This window comes from Megalopta genalis, chromosome 15, assembly GCF_051020955.1.
Source record: "Megalopta genalis isolate 19385.01 chromosome 15, iyMegGena1_principal, whole genome shotgun sequence".
Lineage (NCBI taxonomy): Eukaryota > Metazoa > Arthropoda > Insecta > Hymenoptera > Halictidae > Megalopta > Megalopta genalis.
This window is the reverse complement of record NC_135027.1, coordinates 1,778,773-1,797,567: the sequence shown is the minus strand read 5'-3', so window position 1 is coordinate 1,797,567 and position 18,795 is coordinate 1,778,773. Positions and strand designations below refer to the sequence as shown.

Genomic DNA, 18,795 nt, shown 5'->3' with positions numbered 1-18,795 from the left:
GGAATTACATTTCACCTCGATCGCGATAGCAATCGCAATTTAAGACGCGAACTGTAATTTAACTAAACGTGCCTAGCTTTTTAGCAGAAAAATGTTCGCCCGGCGAATCCGGAATTTTTGCACGCCTATGCGTCGTATAAATTGCTAGAAAACTTGATTTGGATGGTTCAACTGTTCTGTACTAATATTTCACGTTTGGTTGCAGAACCAGAAATGACGATCGATTTTTATCAAGCACCCGGAAGCGCGCCGTGCCGCGCTGTTGCGCTGACAGCTGCCGCAGTCGGAGTTCCGCTGAACCCGAAATTAGTGAACTTGATGGCCGGCGAACAGATGAAACCCGAGTTTTTGAAGGTAAGAGCATCGGATTGTATGAAACCGCTGTCTACCATGGCGGCCGTGCCGCGTTGCGCAATGTAACCGGTGTAATTAACATTCTTTTCCGTGCAGATGAATCCCCAACACACGATTCCCACGATCGACGACAATGGCTTCTACATGGGCGAAAGGTGAGTCTAATTCCGCGGTAACGTCTAATTTGCCGATGCAAAGACGTACATTGTTTCGGTTTGTTACCGTCGAGGCAATTATGAAAATGATAGAGTGGTGATGTTGAATTTTTCAAACATTTATGCGCATTGAAAATCGATAATAAATGAACGCGAATACAGATACGCGAAACAGAATAAATTATACTTCAAAGGAGTATGAATTATACCATTTAATTATAATGTTTAATATCTAAATAATTTAGATGCGATATTTACTTCCAGTATTTTATAATTAGCCCCTTTGTAAATTTATGGTGTCCCAGAAATGTCACGTAATCCGGAAATAGAAGGTTCCTGAGGTCATTTCAAGTAACTTTTTGCTTTGCGAAAATGCGATCCGCGGCTTCGTTTACGAGTTATTAACAAAAAACGCTAACCAATGAGAGGAAAGCTCGACTGGCGAAATTAGCTGACGCGAGGTGGCCGAGCCAATGAGCGGAACTGGGCTTCGCGCGCTCATTGGCTCGCACCGCCTAGCGCCAGTCGAGCTCGCCTCTCATTGGTCAGTGTCTTTCGTTAATAACTCGTAAACAAAGCCGCGGATTGCATTTTTGCTAAGGAAAAAGTTACTTCAAACGATCTCAGGAACCCATTATTTCCGGATTGCGAGACGTATTTGCGACACCCTGTATATAGTTCTAAATTTGTTCATGGTCTATATTCGTACAATGACTATGCCACGTTCAAAGATCCCCTGCGTTGGGCGAGAGCGTAAATCAAATCTCGTATTCCCTTCTCGCAAATTAACGCTCCTCAGAGGCATTCCTCATTTAATGATCTCGCCGTTCCTTAATGGAGATTTTATTGCGTCAGAAAGGTGTGACAATGAGACGAAGAAGAATAAATACTGTACGGTTCATTCATTCTTTTGCAGCCGAGCTATTATGTTGTACCTCGTGGAACAGTATGCCAAGGATGACTCATTATACCCGAAGGATCCGAAGAAACGCGCGGTCATTAATCAGAGACTGTTCTTCGACGCCTGCACCCTCTACAAATCGCTTGCCGATTATTACGTAAGTCGTCAATTCGCTAAGTAAATTATCACCGCGTCTCGAAGATAACACAAACACGTCTGTTCGAGAGTTAAACGTGTATCGATTACAGTGAACAAAAAAAAAACAGCATAGAGTTATTAATTTTGAACCGACTTTATCTCATCTGACGCGAATAATCTCAAGCGTCGCTGTTCAAATTAATTCTTCTTCTTCTTTTAATTCGTCGTGAAATTTACGAAAATTTTGTCTTCGTTTATAACGTACCTTTGCAAACGTTTTTTATATAATTAAGTATACATTTAGATGTATTAGTCTACTGTCTATTGTTTCTCTGTAAATCTTTTGAACAATTAATTCGTCTAAAATATTTGAACGTATCGATGCTTTTTCTATTGCATCTCTGCATTTTTTAAAGGGAATAAGTCAGTCCAAAATATTTAAATACGTACATGTTTTGTCTATTGCTTTTTTAATTCTATAGTTTGTCTCCAGTTGTCTGTTTTTTAAAAGTAATTCTGAGCTTCTTTATTTCATGATTTTATTTTTTAAGATATTTAATTACGAATTAGTTTCGATACGTTTCTGAGACAATCATCTTATTTAAGTTAATTGAAGTAGTCGGATACTATTAGCAGTGCGAAAACGAAATTTTATCAACGATATAAGAATTTTTCCATCGTCGAAGGCACGAGCAAGCGCCTCTTGACATCAGACCATGGGAGTGGGCATACAAACGTATGCCACTCGCTAATTGTCTTCCATAAAAGCAGACTTCGCAAGAAAAATGTACAGTAGAATTACTCTCCACGCTGTCGGTAATGACGTGCATTTACTAGTTCAATTTACGTTTCCGTAGTTTCAGACGATAAATTAATCTTTATTAATATAATAATATCTCTGTTGCAGTACCCCATTCTTTTCGCGAAAGCGCCCGCGGACAAGCAGAAATACGAAGCGATTGGAACAGCTTTAACTTTTGCCGAAAAGTTCCTGGAGGATAGTGAATTTTTTGCCGGAAAGACCATGACCGTCGCTGACTTAACTCTGGTCGCCACCATTACTACGTTTACCGTAAGTTTTTTCGAAATGATTGAAGTACGAAAATTACCGTGATCTTATGGTGGTTGCTAGACTGTGGATTTTGTGCAATTCTGACCTAAATGCAATTCTTTATCTAAATGAGTAGGTAAAATATAAAACCAGGAAAGATTTTGAAACATTTAAGAACATCGATATATTGTTTCAATCTTAATGAAAGTATTAAAGAATGTGACTTAATGCTTATTGCTTGCGATTGACCGTGTTGGCGGTGTTTGACGAGTATACTCGTCGTGACTGAAAATATCGCCATTCCTTTAGAACGAGTATACACGTCATGACAGAAAATCTTGACATTTCTTTGCGACGAATATACTCGTCGTGACACAAAATGTTGCTATTTCTTTACAACGAGTATACTCGTTGTGACAGAAAATGCCACCATTTCTTTGCGACGAGTATACTCGTCGTGACAGAAGATCTTGCCATTTCTTTGCGACGAATATACTCGTCGTGACAGAAAATATCGCCATTTCTTTGCGACGAGTATACTCGTCGTGACACAAAATGATGACATTTCTTTGCGACGAGTATACTCGTCGTGACACAAAATGATGCCATTTCTTTACGACGAGTATACTCATCGTGACACAAAATGTTCCCATGTTTTTTCGACGAGTATACTCGTCGGAAACAGCTAACTGGTTGAAAAGGATCTATACTTTGATATTTTTGATTAAATTATATATTTTATAATTACAATGATTCGCACACACACTTTCCAAAGAGATTGGAGCGGTCAATCGGTTAACGAAAGCAATGTTTATTTCGCGTAAAGATCCGCAGTCCAGCGACGACAGTTTTCGAAGACAGTGAACATTCGACACGTCGCATCGATGTTATTATAAACCGATAACCCGTTAACTTTTGCGACAGGCATTAGGCTACGACCTGAGCAAGTACAAGAACGTGAACAGGTGGCTCGCCAAAATGAAAACAACGGCGCCAAAATACGAAGAAACCAACGGGGCCGGTGTGGCGGAGTTCAAAAAGATCGTTGCACAGATGACACAGAAATGAGGAGCCCGCCGATAAGATAGCTCGTCCATCTGCGCTTGTCAGTGGCAACGAGAAGATTTCAGAACGTTCTATTCTCACTCTTCTTTTATCACCGTCCCATATAGAACATAATTTCACTCGAAGATAAAAGCTTAGTTGTACGTCGCAAACTTGAATTTTGTACGATACCGAATAAAATGTAAATTAATTACACGATAAACAATACGTCTTTGGACGAAGACGCGCGCGTCCTTGTCGCAACATTATGGAAACTATGAAAACAGATTTCGTGGTTCGACACGCCTCTCTCGTCGCATTTGACGATCTCGAGTGTACATGATTCGCCGAACTATTCTACGCAACAAATGATCATTACAAACAAATCGAGCGTGAATTAACGTTGTATATTTGCGCTACGGTCATATCTATTGTAATACCTCTGCAAACAGTTCACACTTCAACATACAAATTTAATTCTTCGAGGGTACGCGGGGCGCGTTTATTCCATACATTTTGATTAGTATTAATTTCGGCCACACATCGGGAGATTGAACTTGGCTCGTTTGTATGCACGTATATATGCAACTAAATATATAATCGCTTTACCGGTCGTTACAATTATAACTGTTGCACTCGTCGTCGTTTCAGTTATTAACACCGGAGTTAATGAACAGTCGCTACGGTTATTTCCTCGTGCGAACGACAGCAGCGGCTTCATTAAAATTATCTTTCACCGGACCCGATGGCCGTTCGTCTTTGTTAATGCACGCATTTTCTTGAAAACTCGTTTCGAAAACATTTAACCACTTTAGACTGCAGATTCGACGCGTCTGTGACAAAAATGAGGACAAAAATGCAGCGAACGTTAAACGATTCAATAGCATCAATCTATCGTTTGCTGATTATAGAATACGATAAATTTCGACTCGACTCCGTTGCTAGCAATTAACGCGGAGCAGTTCTTATTCAGCGCAGGGATCCTTAATCGAGTGGCCACATTATCATTCGCTTGAAAAGATTCATGGCGTGTCAGACATCTCGTGTACCTAAGTCAAGGGTTAACAAACACAGGCCCCAGGAGGTCAGCAACTCCCTACCCGCTGGCAAACCAAGATTTCCTGCGAGCCCGGGATCATCGGCGACCATAGGGAGAAATTAGGAGAAAAGAACGCGGCGCGGTAATGATAATTAGCGTCCCCGTTGCAGAGCGCATTAGGTAACCGGCCGAGAGAGTCGGCGAATCTTTTATGTAACAGAAGGTTCTTCAGCGTCCTATGACAAATGAGAACCGCTCGGCTCATAGATCCGGGTGCAACGGCCTCACGTGCGCGTAGTCGACAATTATTAATGCGATACACAATCGGGCCGGCGCGGAATGGAAGCGGCCGACTCACCCAGAAGTTTAAATACACCTCCAAATAGAGCGTTCGTGTCGCCCCCGCTTATCCATTCCGCGTGCATTTCGGTGTGCACTTCTTCGGGCGTGCCCTCTATAACTCATCGCGCACGCGAATATTATACGAACCGTGATGGGACCGAGCCATTAATCCTGCCGCATTTATTCGCCTTTTTTCGGCGAGCGTGACGCGACAAAGACGAACAGCCCGCCGAAAAAATAAAACGGAGGAGCGATCGTTCCCGGTGCACAGGGTTAAATGCCGTTTTCGTACGGCTACGAATCGACCGCGATTCTCGTTCGCCCCGGGCCGCTCGGAAATTATGCACTTTTCGGGGAAGATCGGCGTATCTGCTGACTCTATTTTCGGCCGGATTTTCTTCTACGAAGTTTGTACACGGCGGAGATTACCGGGGATGGTTATTTATGGCACGGCGCGCGGTGATGCGATCTTATGGGCGTTCGAGACAATAATCATAAGTACTACACTTTTTCGATCTGAGTGTCTTGATAACTTTTTAAAGGGAGTGCAAAGATTAATCGATATATAGTCAAGTGGTCTGTGACCAGTGGTAAGTGGTCACTGATCAAATGGTCACTGATCAAGTGATCGGTGCTCAAATGATCAGCGGTCAAATGTGTAGTCGTAGTATGATATAAATTAATAGCATACAAAAGTTTTTAATCGTAAGAAGAGAATCGCAGAAAAAGAGCCACTGAAAAATAACCTTAAATCTGGTTAACTCGAGAATAAGATGAAATGTATTACCAACAAAAAAATTGTGCAAGCGATGCACTAAAAGTGAAATATAAGGCAACTACTAATCAAATTTAAAAAAAAAAGAATAACGCGATCGTGATTTTATTGTTCGAAATTCTATCCTTTAATTGGATTTGAGATGAATTTGGAAAAAATTAGCGTTTCGGTAAGGAACAACTGTTTTGATTTTACTCGAGGCAAAACTCTCATACGACTCGTAATAGTGAAATTCCTATTGATTACGAACTAATTAACCCTGTAATTATAGCGGCCTTGTGTTCTTCGGTATGCGGCCAATTTACTTCGGCGATAGTCGTCTTTCTGACTCGGTGCTCATTTGCTAATTACTTCGAATCCTTGGTTTTACAAGCGTTTTAATTGCCCACGGAATACCCGGCATGCACAAGCTTTTAATCGGCGCGCTCCTTTTTATGAAGCCACAAAAAAAAGAGATTCTCCCTGGATACGAAATCTCTTGCGTTATTTTAAACGTTGCATCGCGATCTGGGATTGTTCCTATTGTGCCACGATCTTCCCCTATATTATGCCATTCTCCATTTCACTTTGGAATTTATAATTTTATTTTTACAGATGATATCGTCGTACCGTGACGATGAGCGAGAAAACTGGTGGAACGATTATGTGATCATAAATATGTACATTATTAATCTCATAAATACGTGCATTGATAATTTTAGAGATATGTACACTACTAATTTTAGAAATGCGTGTACTATTAATCTTATACACGCGTACGCTATTAATCCCATAATTATGTGTACTATGCATCTCGACATATATGCACAATATCTTTCTTAAGCCATCGTCTAAAATTTTGTACTTGCAAAGCAACAATTTTGGTTTAAAAATGATGTTTAAGATAAATTGATTCAATATACTGTTTTATAACATAATATATGTACTACGTATAATAATAATATAATAATATATATAATAATAATATAATAATGTATATAATAATAATATAATAATATATATATAGTAATATTATAATAATATATATAATATATATATAAAATAATAATATAATAATGTGTATAATAACATATAATAATATAATATAATAATTATCATCGAATTACCAACATGTTCACATAACCATAGATTTAATGAGTTGACCTTCCCCTCTTTTTTAACCAAGAATTTTATTCGCCATTCCCATTGTACGACGCGCAACAAAGAAACTATATGAAATTTTTAAGATAAAAGTATTATTTGAGGCTGACAATATCGAATTGCTTTCAGAATATCGTAGGTATGCTACCGCACAATATTCTCCCACGGTATAGGGCGAAGAAAAATGACGTACAGTATAGTAACCGGGGTGGACCCACCCCCCATGTTATCTCTACTACTACATTGAATAGTGTCGACGGTATAGATCATGTTTATTGTATATATCAGCAGAAACGTTGAAGGTCTCGCGATCAGGTCACGTTAGGTCTGTCCGTAGTTCAACTCCAAATGCGGAACAGCGCGAACGTGTCGCATTTTGTCGCCACGAAAAATTATAATTTCGTAATTATAATCCCGTCTCGTAATCGCCGCCGTGCCCGCTATCGTTAATTGTAAGTTAATTGTAAGATTTTTAATCATTTCACTTTCAAACGCTTCTTTTCTTTGCGTCAATTCTTCACCAGATAAAATAGAAATTTTCATTGAAGTTGATCCTTTAATAAAGCCAAGGTTGTGATTACCAGATTGCAGCTACAGTACATTGCAGTTTCTTTCGAGTGGCCTGATTCAATATTTTATTCTCACGTATCGATTGTTTGCTAAACGGCCGGTGTAGAAATGGGTGCGAGTCGTAACTTCAATCGATATTTCTAATCGCACATTTTTCTATTATATTCCTCGTTGCGTTCGTTGTGAAATAATGACAAGAAGCACACTCGCTTTATTCGCATTAATTTTCGTTATTATTCTGCATTAGACTATTACTATTTTTCTTGTTATTTATTTATTATAGTAGTAGTTATTAGACTACTACTATTTTTCTTGTTGATTATTTATTATAGTAGTAGTTATTAGACTACTACTATTTTTCTTGTTATTTATTTATTATAGTAGTACGGTATTACTACTATTTTTCTCGTTATTTATTTATTATAGTAGTAGTTATTAGACTACTACTATTTTTCTTGTTATTTATATGAACGAAATAACAGCGATATAATAAAATTCCGCGCATTAAAGTTAACATAATTATTCGCAGAAATTATTCTTGTGATAACGTCGAACAAAAGTTCTGTGAAACGCAGTGCTAAAATGTGCTTCGTTCGATAAAATACTTCGCATACCTCGGTACTGAAAATTGAACATACAAACGCATTAATATCTTTAATTTCACATTTTCTATGTAACCTGTTAACATTGCTGGCATATATTTCGTTTAAGATGAATTCATTGTACGCGATGGATTTATGTGTTTCAATCGAAAGTAACGAGGTCGAAAAGTATGGTAGAACGGAATGGCAAATGGTATATTTTACGGTCAGCCCTTTGAACTACGTCGTTCTCGTCTCGAACAATTTTCAATAAAATCGATGTTTATGGATTCGGGGAGTATCCGCTGTCCCGGGGCAGGGTCTGCAGAATTTCTCACGTACTACGCGGAAATCAAAAATTGTAGAACAACAGTATAATAATAAGAATACCAAGAATTTCCGCGCTCCTATTTTCACGGTTGAATCACGTTTAAAAACCGACGTTGCTTCGCGTATAAAATACGCGCGTTTCGAAAAATTCGTCGAAACAATAGACCGCACGTTGAATCGCACGAAATTTTCCAAAATGTTCCTTTAAACTTCGGAAGTAATTAAGGAAATACGATGTGCACAGACGAATGCGCGTGCTCGCAGGATAATTCATTTGTTCAGTTTTCGTTCCATGCTCGGCGCCGACAAAAGATTGGCCGAAACGAGAAACGCGTGTGTAGCTTCCGCGGATATCATCTTTTAGAACGACACGCCACTATAGTGGCTTTCGCGGATGTCATCTCTCTGGACGACGCGCCACTATAGTGGCTTGCTCTAGTAGCTCACTCGCTCATCGTTTGAACCAAATAATCGTCTTCATATGCGTTGTTTCACACTTCTTTTGTCTTCACATCGATTTACAACAGTCTACAGGGTGTCCCAAAAATGTCTCGCAATCGGTAAATCCGATTCCTCGGATCATTTGAAGCAACTTCTTCCTTTACAAAAATTTTCTCCGAGGCACCGTTAACGAGTTATTAGCGAAAAATAGTGACCAATAAGAATCGAGTACGGCTGACGCGAGGCGGCCCAGCCAACCAGCGCACGAAGCCCAGTTCCGCTCATTGGCTCGATCGCCTCGCGCCAGCCGAGCTCGCCTCTCATTTGTCACTGTTTCTCGTTAATAACTCGTTAACGGTGCCTCGGAGAAAATTTTTGTAAAGGAAAAAGTTGCTTCGAATCGCCTCAGGAACCCATTTCCCGGAAATACCATAATTTTGGGACAACCTGTATACTACTACAATGGAACCTCGATTCTCCGGCCCTCCAACATTTAAAATTCTTTACGGTTCGTATAAGTTTGTCATGAAATCTGCACGATCTAAGGCGAGACATATGCAAAACGATTTACTGTAGGAATTATTATATATAATTATTATATATTTCGACTTACTAGAAGTGCCTGATACAAGCTCAAACAAGTTCCCACGCTGAATACCAACACATGGCCTGAGGAACCCGCCACTTTCGAATTGCGAGACATTTTGGTACACCCTGTACAGTACACATCAGACTCTGCCGTCCAGGGAAATAGCCTCGCGCAGAATTCAGCCGTACCTAAAAGATTAAAGAAAGATTTGAAAAATTATTCGAGTCGGACAGATCAGTTTCGAAGAAGTTACCGCGCCGTTGAAAGGTGTTCGAACGCTGTTCGCCAGGTGTATTGTTGATGTTCGGGTTCCCGTTCCGGATCACAGGGCATCCGGCGACTGTTTCACGAAACCGTACCACGGGTCTCTCGTCCTAATAATGGCGGTGGATTTATATTACACACCAATGAGTTCGCCTTGCAGAGCGGTCCTTCTAACCGCGGAAGCGATTGGTTTCCCTTTAAACCTGAAGGAAATCGATTTGACGGCCGGCGACCATTTGAAGCCGGAATATGAGCAGGTTGGTATAAACAGAGATTTTTGTAGGTTTCGTTTCTATCGGGATTCCATCGTGAAAGGAGCGCGCGGCTGAATTGCAAGTTAAACGTGAATCAACGGCGAACGTTTATGCGGTTGTGGCATTCGAAGACGCTGAAAGACTCGGCGAAATATCGGCTCGGTGAACAAATAATTGTGGTTTCCCGTCGCTGTAACCTTTCTCGGAACGAACCGTTGTTCGTATACGCTCGTACGTTATGCCCGCGTGTAACGCACGAATTCGCTTCTACCGATCTCTGCGAATGCTTTCCGCTTTCAATGTTTCACGACGTTCGTTCGTTCCCCCGCGAAGCGAAAACGTACCGTGATCCGATTAAATCTTTTCAATATTAACTCGTTGTAAAATTCTGTCGGATTCGTTATGGTTGTTCACAGCATGATCTGCGGAATATGGACCTCGAAGTTACGTATTCCCGGTTTTCAAATAAATAATCGCGTCTCTTCAACGTTTGAACGTCGAACGAAAGATTCGCAGTCGACGAATTTATAACATTTTTTTATAACATTTATATTTATATATATTTATATATATTTATATATATTTATATATATTTATATATATTTATATATATTTATATATATTTATATATATTTATATATATTTATATATATTTATATATATTTATAACATTATTAGCGACAAAGGGTCTCCTATGAAAGGAACTAATAAAAAGATGATTTCTCGCGATTTATCGTCGTTTAAAGGATTTATAGAAGATTTTTATGCGAAATAAAAGTTCGATTATCTATCAATATTGTTAACATCGATTCCGAAAGGTGCGGACTCAATAAAAATGTGAACGCATTTTATATAAAATGAATATAACCTTGACATAACCTTTCTCAACGATTTCGACAACGGCAAAATAGCAAAAATAGTCGCCAATCTTCCTGCTATTTTCACAGTTTCGCACTTCCTTCACCCATTTGTCCCGTAAACGCATAAAATCCGCGGTTCGACGAAGAATTTATTCGCCGGAGGACTCGCCTCTTCTCGGCAATATTGCGAAATTCGTGTTTGTATTTGTACGGGCAAATTAAAATTGACACCTCAATTCGGCAATTATTTGCGCGGCGAGCTAACGACGAACGTAAACGTTGCGATGCCATTCCGGTGTCGCCTGACAGAATTTTTTCATGTCAGACACTCGCGTTCTGTTTAATCTACGTTTCTGCAAATAAGTCTCCGCTGGGAAGGATGCCGCAGACCGAGCGCGAATGGCGAAGGGTTTTACAGCGGACAATATTTGTTTGCGAGAAGAGAAGCGAATTCGATGTCACAGTAAACGCTGTTGCCAATTTGTTAATAAGCTCCGGTGGCAAATATTAATTTTAGAAAAACGGATGAGATAAGAATTTCGGCACGTTCTTCCTAATTGACGCTTTTTGCGCTTTCGTGCACGAAAATGAATAATTTTGGACGAGCAGATACGGTTATCCGAGCCTCGCGCTTCGTTTCTTATAATTGTTGACAATCGGTAATCACAAAAACGAGCTGCAAGGTTATTTAATAATCGTATCTCCTCTTCGAAAATTGCCCATTTTTGGCTACAATTTGCTGCCCGTCGATTAGGCAGAATTTATCGTAATCCGAAATCCGTGGACCGAACTCCCATATTTTCCGGTTCGTTTCTCTGTGTCGGTTACACGGATTACGAACGAGATCCGCGGCCCGACGGTGTAATTAACTAAATTTCGAAATAATCTGTTACAGATGAATCCACAGAAAACGGTTCCTTTCCTTGTGGACGGCGACTTTAAGCTCACCGAGAGGTCCGTGATAAATGATTCCCGGGTCGCACGCTATTTAATCATTTGGCGTAAACAATGTCAAACGGAATGAGAAATCGCGGGGCTCCGCGGGTTCATTTCTCGGTCTGTTCATGTTGCAGCCGGGCTATCATGTCATACTTGGTGGACGAGTACGGGAAAAACCCTAGATTGAACCCGCAAACGCCGAACGGCCGGGCTTTGGTCAATCACCGATTGCATTTCGATCTCGGCACTCTCTACCAGAGCATAGTTGACTACTACGCAAGTATTCCAACGTTTTCAGAACATTCTGTAATTTTCCGAATTGCTGTGTCCAGCGGACTTCAATTAACGGCTCGAAACGACTCTGCTTTGACGGCTTGCGAATTCTTTCCGCGATTTGTTACACGTCGCGAATAATATTGCTTGACAATCCCTCGCGTTTGTAATTGCATCGATACACCTATAAATAATGTCGGTAATATTCTTGTAATAATTATAATCGTGTCATCAATTTCCGCGCAGTATTTTCGCGTGACTAATTGCATTTTTTGAGGTGGAAATGGCAGACTCGTTGACAGACTCGCTTCTTGAATAAAATTCATTCACTGGTCAAGAGCTGTTAAATGCTTCTGTTTGACGAAATCATGTCTAAAAAGATCTTAGTATAATAATAATAATAATAATAATAATAATAATAATAATAATAATAATAATAATAATATATAAATAATAATTTTGATATGATAAACAATTTTGTTTGCAGTTCCCTGTTGCATTCGGCAAAGCAGGCGATTACGATCCAGAATTGCACGCGAAAGTACAAGCAGCGTTCGAAATTTTGAATATATTCCTCGAAGGGCAGGATTTCACCGCAGGCCGGTATTTTACTATCGCCGATCTAGCATTGGTTGCGTCGGTGTCCACGGCAGAGGTAAAATATTAAACGAACGTAAAGTAAACAAAATTTCAAGCACACACAGCGAATTTAATCTCGAATGATTAAAAATGCAGAAAACATATTTTTAAAAGCTATGTGAATACGTTTCGTGCAGGCTTTCGGCTTTGACACGGTGGATTACCCAAATGTAACTAGATGGATGGAGAAAATGAAGATGTCCGCGCCGGGATATCGCAAAGCTAATGGCGAAGGGTTGATGCTGTTGAAGAAATTCATCGAGGACTCGAAGAACGCGGAATCGAGCGAATAATTTTCATTGTATTCACTCGAGAAATTCCGGAAATCGTTGGCAATAAATTTGAAATGAAAATATTGAGTAAATTTAGATATTGAATAATGAATAAGTTATTATTTAACACGTTCCGTGCCACGTGTACCATCCATGGTACACGCTTGCATGTTTACTTAGTGAACTGAACAAATTGTTTACAAGAAATTTAGAACCGAAGAATCAATTTCCACCGCAAGAATGGGCGTTGATAAGTTTTTGTTACGTTGTTATGTGTACGAGAATTAATAATTGCACGTAATACATCAAGTTTTAGTAATATATCAAAGTGTGAAGATTCGAGTAAAAAAAGCTCGGCACGGAACGTGTTAATATATTATTATTTAATGATATCCTTAGATATCAGGACTACGCAAATATCCTCAGACAGTGTCGTCTAACGAAGTTGGTTAACGAAGTTTAAATGATTCTATGGTAAAGATAGATTATCATTTAACAATAATTTAAATAGTAATGCCTGCAATTCAAGCAGGTCGCACCATCCGTGATAAAACGCCGAAGCTGGTAGAGAAACCTCGTCGTTTTATGAATGTACCCGCAGATGATACTCGATAAATGATAGTAGCATGAGTACAAAAATAGCTGTAAAAATGAATATTGCCACAGACGAGGTATAGAAGTACGGTAAATTAGAAATACCAAATTTCCTTCAGCTTATAAAGAAAACTGAATACTTTGAGAAGAGGAGATACGATTATTCGAGCCTTATGACTCGTTTTTATAAGTCGCCGATTGTCAACGACTATAAAAATAAGCCGCGAGGATCGAATAATCGAGGCTCGAATACATTTTTGTTTCCAAGCTGAGCGTCGATTAGGGAGAATTTACTGTAGCACATTGTACCTTGCGGTCTTCTCGTGGCTCGGTCCCGACTGCTTTATCGACTTTACACCTGTCTGCAGAGTCCATCTTTTCTGGACAACGATAAGTTGCAGAATCATGCATCGAAGTTACTCTGTATTCAAAATCGAAAGACACACGCGAGAGCGTAAATGAATCTTAAATTGAAAAATGAAAAGTTAAATGAACGATGCGCGAAACATTATCTTTCAATCGAGCCTTTGACAGCATCGTTGACTACAGAAATGATTGTAAATGCTAAAAAGCTAAGAACAATAAATTCATAATTTAATTTATAACATAATCATGCAATAAAAGCTATTCGACATCTCGAGCTTCATTATTTATTTTTAATAACAAATCTCGGCAGGCAAAGTATCCAAAGAATCCAAAGTAATTTAAAACATAATCGTGCAATAAAAGCTATTCGATATCTCGAGCTTCATTATTTATTTTTAATAACAAATCAGCAGAGAGGCAAAGTATCCAAAGAATCCAAAGTATCCAAGAAACGAAATTATCGTAAGCAGTATACGCTTATAAACAAATAATTTAACAATTAAATAACTAATCCAGTCGGTACGTCAGTCAGGCACAAAATTCCATAAGGTGTCTTCATGCTTGCTTCCAAGCAGCTGGGATCTCGAAGTGCCACAGCATGGTGAAACATTTCTCTCGATACCTATGTGCATTCATTTGCTGCTGTGGGACGATAAGAATTTGTTCTATATTATAAATTATGCGCTGTCCGCGTAAATTTGAAGCAAAGTAGAAATTTTAAATCACTGTAGTTTTCAATCACAATACAGTAATGTCTCTCTAATTGGCGCTCAGGTTGTCCAGAGTAAATTTAAGTTAATAATATTATATAATAATATAATAATATTTAAGTTAATAATTCACTGTGCAGTAAATTCTCTCCGATTGACCCTCAGCTTGGAAACGAAAATGGACAATTTGGGAAGAGGAGATACGATTGTTCGAGCCTTGCAGCTCGTTTTTATAGTTGTTGACAATTCATAATCATAAAAATGAACCGCAAGAATCGAATAATCGTATCTCCTCTTCCTAAATTGTCCATTTATCGTGGATAATCTAAGCGTCAATTAGAGAGACATTGCTATAGTTTTAAATCATAGCGTCGAATCACTTTACAGCCACTCGAAACGTCGCTTAAATAGAAATTACCAGCAACAGCAGCGTAAATATAATATCTTTTATTGGAAACTACAATCTCACTGTACATAAATACTATGCCAGTACGCGAGTTGCATACAAAGGCATTCGTCCGCATCATTCGAACGGCAATTAGAAAATAGAATTTCTCTTCGTCGGATCAACTAGTACTCTCTCAGAAGCGTGAAGTACGACACAGCTGTACTCAGAACCTGTAATAAACAAGTTCTTTTTCGGAATATTAACCGTCCGCGGTGTATACATTCGTTCATTAATCACAAAGATTCAGTGCCCGTGGACGAGCAGAAAATTGACGTTGCATATAAACTGATAAATGAGCCGTTTATTTTGAAAGTGGCATAAGTCACTTTGTTTTTAAATCGATATATTTAAGGGTTTGCGTTTTAACACGTTTAAAAATATGGATGCTAACTTTCGAGAAGATTTACTTGTATTTGTTATCTCAGGATACTGATATTGTTCTCAGTATAAATAATTTTGTACAAACATTAAAAAATCACCACTTTTCATTGCGGTAAAGTAACTTATGCCACTTTCAAAATAAACGGCTCAAATGTTTGCTACCTTCGTATACGTCTCCAGCGACACCGTAAAAAATCCGCCAGCTGTCAGGCAACAAGGCACTCTTGACCGCATTAGGATCAGCCGCATGTCGGTCCTCAACATTTTCCCGCTGTTGTTCATCGGCAGAACTGGCCACTGAATGGAGTAAAAGGACTCGGCGACTTGCGTGCTTTCCTGCAGCACGCAATTGCAGCTGTAGGTGAACATCAGCAGCTCGGAGACGCAGCCAGCTAAATGAATCGTGAAAACCGCGCGTCTGTAGGGCGATGAGTTACCCTACGGGGCACCGAGAATCGGAAGCTTGAAAAGTTTCGAGAAAAAGCGGGCCAACGTCGGATTTATGTGCATTGTGTTGATATAAGCATCCGCTTATCTTTGAATTTGCAAACAAAAGTGCGATCCATATGTGCAGAGTGTCCCAAAATTATGGTATTTCCGGGAACTGAGGGGTTCGTGAGATTATTTGAAGCAACTGTTTCCTTAGCGAAAATATTCTACGAGGCTCCGTTCACGAGTTATTAACGAAAAACAGTGACCAATGAGAGGCGAGCTCGTCTGACCAATCGATTAGCGCGAGGCAGCCGAGCCAACGAGCGGTCGAAGCCCAGACTCGCTGATTGGCTCGGCTGCCTTGCGCTAACCGAGCTCGTCTTTGATTCGTCAGCGTTTTTCGTTAATAACTCGTAAACAAAGCCTCGTAGAACATTTTCGCTAAGGAAAAAGTTGCTACAAATGACCCCAGGAACCTCTCATTTGGGAAGAGGAGATGTAATTATTCGAGCCTTACGGCATGTTTTTATAGTTGACGATTGCCAAGGCTCGAATAATCGCATCTCATCGTACCAAATTGTACATTTTTGTTTGCAAAGCTGAAGAAAAAATAAGGAAAATGCACTTTTCTTCGACAATGTGTTTCGTACTAACCAGAAGCATTAAATAGCCATCGAGGCATAACATTATGCTGAACAGCAATATTTCTTCAAACACGATTATCGCGAACAATTCGTCCACCTTCCGGTAATAAGCGAGAAGCTTCTGGTGTTGCCTAATGCACTCCTTGAACTTGGTATAACAGCGGTCTGCGGTACAGTTTGGTACTGATTCTGAGGCAGCGCTGCGTTTCTTAATGTTGATCAGGCTCGTTATGTTTGAAATTCTGTACTGTAATATGCGAAACTGTGCGGCAGCATGATAGTTCGTGATGTACATGATATTGTCCACGCAGAGGTAGCCGATGCCGTACGCAGCCAAGCTTACTGTCTGCGAAAACGTGAGAAACAGCAGAAAATTCTATTCGCTCGAAGTATCGTCGACGTATTATCAAGATATTAATTTCTATCTGTATCGCAAATATTGCCGAAACGTTTTCAACGAGCCAATCGTTTGCAATATACCTGAATCAAAAATGTTAGCTCATAAAAGTAAGGCTTCAGAAGCAAATCCATGTACATGTTGAACGGGAGTTTTCGAACCGACACATTCTTATCAAAATAATCTACGAGGAATGAAAAACATTGAATTAGTAAATGTAGAATTTAGTGTCACGTTGTTGCTCTGTGTCTGATCAAATAATGTGTAATCGAGTCGATTGTCTTACCGACGAGTGGTTCTAATATGTAGCTGAACGAGATGGATTGTGCGAAGAGATTGAATAAACAGGTTATTATTATGCACAGCCTTTTGCACTCCTTTATCAAAACTGTCTCGCAGGCGTCGTAATTGGTGTGCCAAAAATGTTTCTCCGAGTACACGAGCAACTCGGAGAATTGACTCTTTTTAATGTACAGTACGCACGTCTTGCATAGGACTATCAGCACTGTCACGATATTGCACAGTGCGAAAATAGTGTCCTGGAATCGCCACACAAAATGCAAAATATTCGATGCTTTATCAGTAACGACGATTTAAATAAAACTCTGACGTTAACACAATGTCTACCGGCGATGATTTCGCAGTTTTTGAAAATTCGCAATTTACAATTACGAGTTTACACATTAGAGTGAATTATTTCGGCTGATCATACGTTAACGCTATCGTTGCAGTACGCGGCAACATTGTGTCAACATAAATTTCGTATTCCGAACGATAGAAAATAGATTTCCATCTTTAAATTCGTCTTTGAGCATACGATTATTTATTAATTAAAACCGCGCAAGAAATTTCATAGGAAGCGAGTCAATGATTAATCGCTGGATTCTCTTACCAATTTCAAAATAGCTGTACACCAATTGAAAATCGAATCAATCTGATAGTTCGAATTATACGGATTCTGACAATTTCACATAGTTTTCGAATACTACACTCACTTCGAACGATGTGCTAATGGAGTGGTAGAAATCTCTCACTTCGATGAACAAGCCGATCAACATCACTACAATCGTCACACTAAACGCTTTCCTTCTTTCGCGTTCCTCGGTCGGGTTCACCGCTGACCAAAGTCCTGTCAGCTTCAAATAAAACGAAGTCACGGTCAGTGAGAAGTCATTGGTCTCCTCCGCGCGCATGCTGAATTTCGAATGAACGGACCGATCGGGTTCGAACTTTGTCTGGGAATCTGCTTCTGAATTATCAAGGATATGACAGCCGAGGGGCCTCGCTTGATCTACCGCTTTGATCTGCTTCTACCCTTTGTTGAGATGGCGGGTGTCGCTGCATCGCCTCGAGTCTACTTGCTGGTAATTGTTACTCTGTGGCGCGAAATGGGCATAGATCGTTGCATCGATACAGTATACATGATTCAAAGGGGACGATGGTTCAGCACCGCGGACGGTTCGTCAATCAGCCCGCGGCTGGCTGTCACGGTCAGTGGAGTTTTTTGTACTGTTTGATGTTAGCTCAGGACTATGCGATGAACAGTGGACTGGCAGTCGCAATCCGCTTTCGAACATCACGAACGTTCTAGTGTTCTTTTGAATCGATTCAGAAATCTGCTCTGTTTACGAAAGTACTACGCGAAGGGAAGCGGCGGAAGTTTTCTTGATTACGAGTGAAATGGAACTTCGTTCAACACGAAAGCTGTTTCAAAGATATAAAACTTTATACTTTACATCGATTGTTGATACTAATGCATATTCGCCCGATGATATTGTCGTGATCAATTTCGCTCGTTCAATCACGCCTTATCGAGAGCTTGTTGTCTTGGAAAAATTAAAATATGTCACCGCTTGCTGAGAACCTAAAATA

At 39.7% G+C, this 18,795-nt stretch overlaps 2 protein-coding genes across 6 annotated transcripts; one reads left to right on the top strand and one right to left on the bottom strand.

Annotated features, from left to right (window-relative positions):
- The first annotated feature begins 205 nt into the window (after positions 1-205).
- LOC117229317 (uncharacterized) lies at positions 206-13,034 on the top strand. The gene is made up of 10 exons (XM_033485735.2): positions 206-354; positions 451-509; positions 1,426-1,567; positions 2,456-2,620; positions 3,524-3,664; positions 9,666-9,971; positions 11,724-11,782; positions 11,902-12,043; positions 12,528-12,695; positions 12,817-13,034. Exons 1-10 carry the CDS (start codon positions 214-216, stop codon positions 12,970-12,972), a joined length of 1,479 nt encoding a protein of 492 aa, XP_033341626.2. The 5' UTR covers positions 206-213; the 3' UTR covers positions 12,973-13,034.
- A 2,019-nt stretch (positions 13,035-15,053) lies between these two features.
- On the bottom strand, positions 15,054-18,782 carry LOC143260588 (odorant receptor 13a-like). Of its 5 annotated transcripts, none has more exons than XM_076526572.1 (7): positions 18,660-18,782; positions 17,919-18,059; positions 17,210-17,462; positions 17,007-17,107; positions 16,537-16,872; positions 15,613-15,888; positions 15,054-15,255 (listed from the first exon to the last, which is right to left on the bottom strand). In XM_076526572.1, exons 2-7 carry the CDS (start codon positions 17,979-17,981, stop codon positions 15,160-15,162), a joined length of 1,125 nt encoding a protein of 374 aa, XP_076382687.1. In that variant the 5' UTR covers positions 17,982-18,059; positions 18,660-18,782; the 3' UTR covers positions 15,054-15,159. The 5 variants fall into 5 exon arrangements, with proteins under 5 accessions (XP_076382687.1, XP_076382686.1, XP_076382685.1 ...); XM_076526571.1 differs by lacking the exon at positions 18,660-18,782 and adding an exon at positions 18,139-18,581; XM_076526570.1 differs by lacking the exon at positions 18,660-18,782 and having other exon boundaries at positions 15,613-15,786; positions 17,919-18,591.
- Positions 18,783-18,795: the final 13 nt, after the last annotated feature.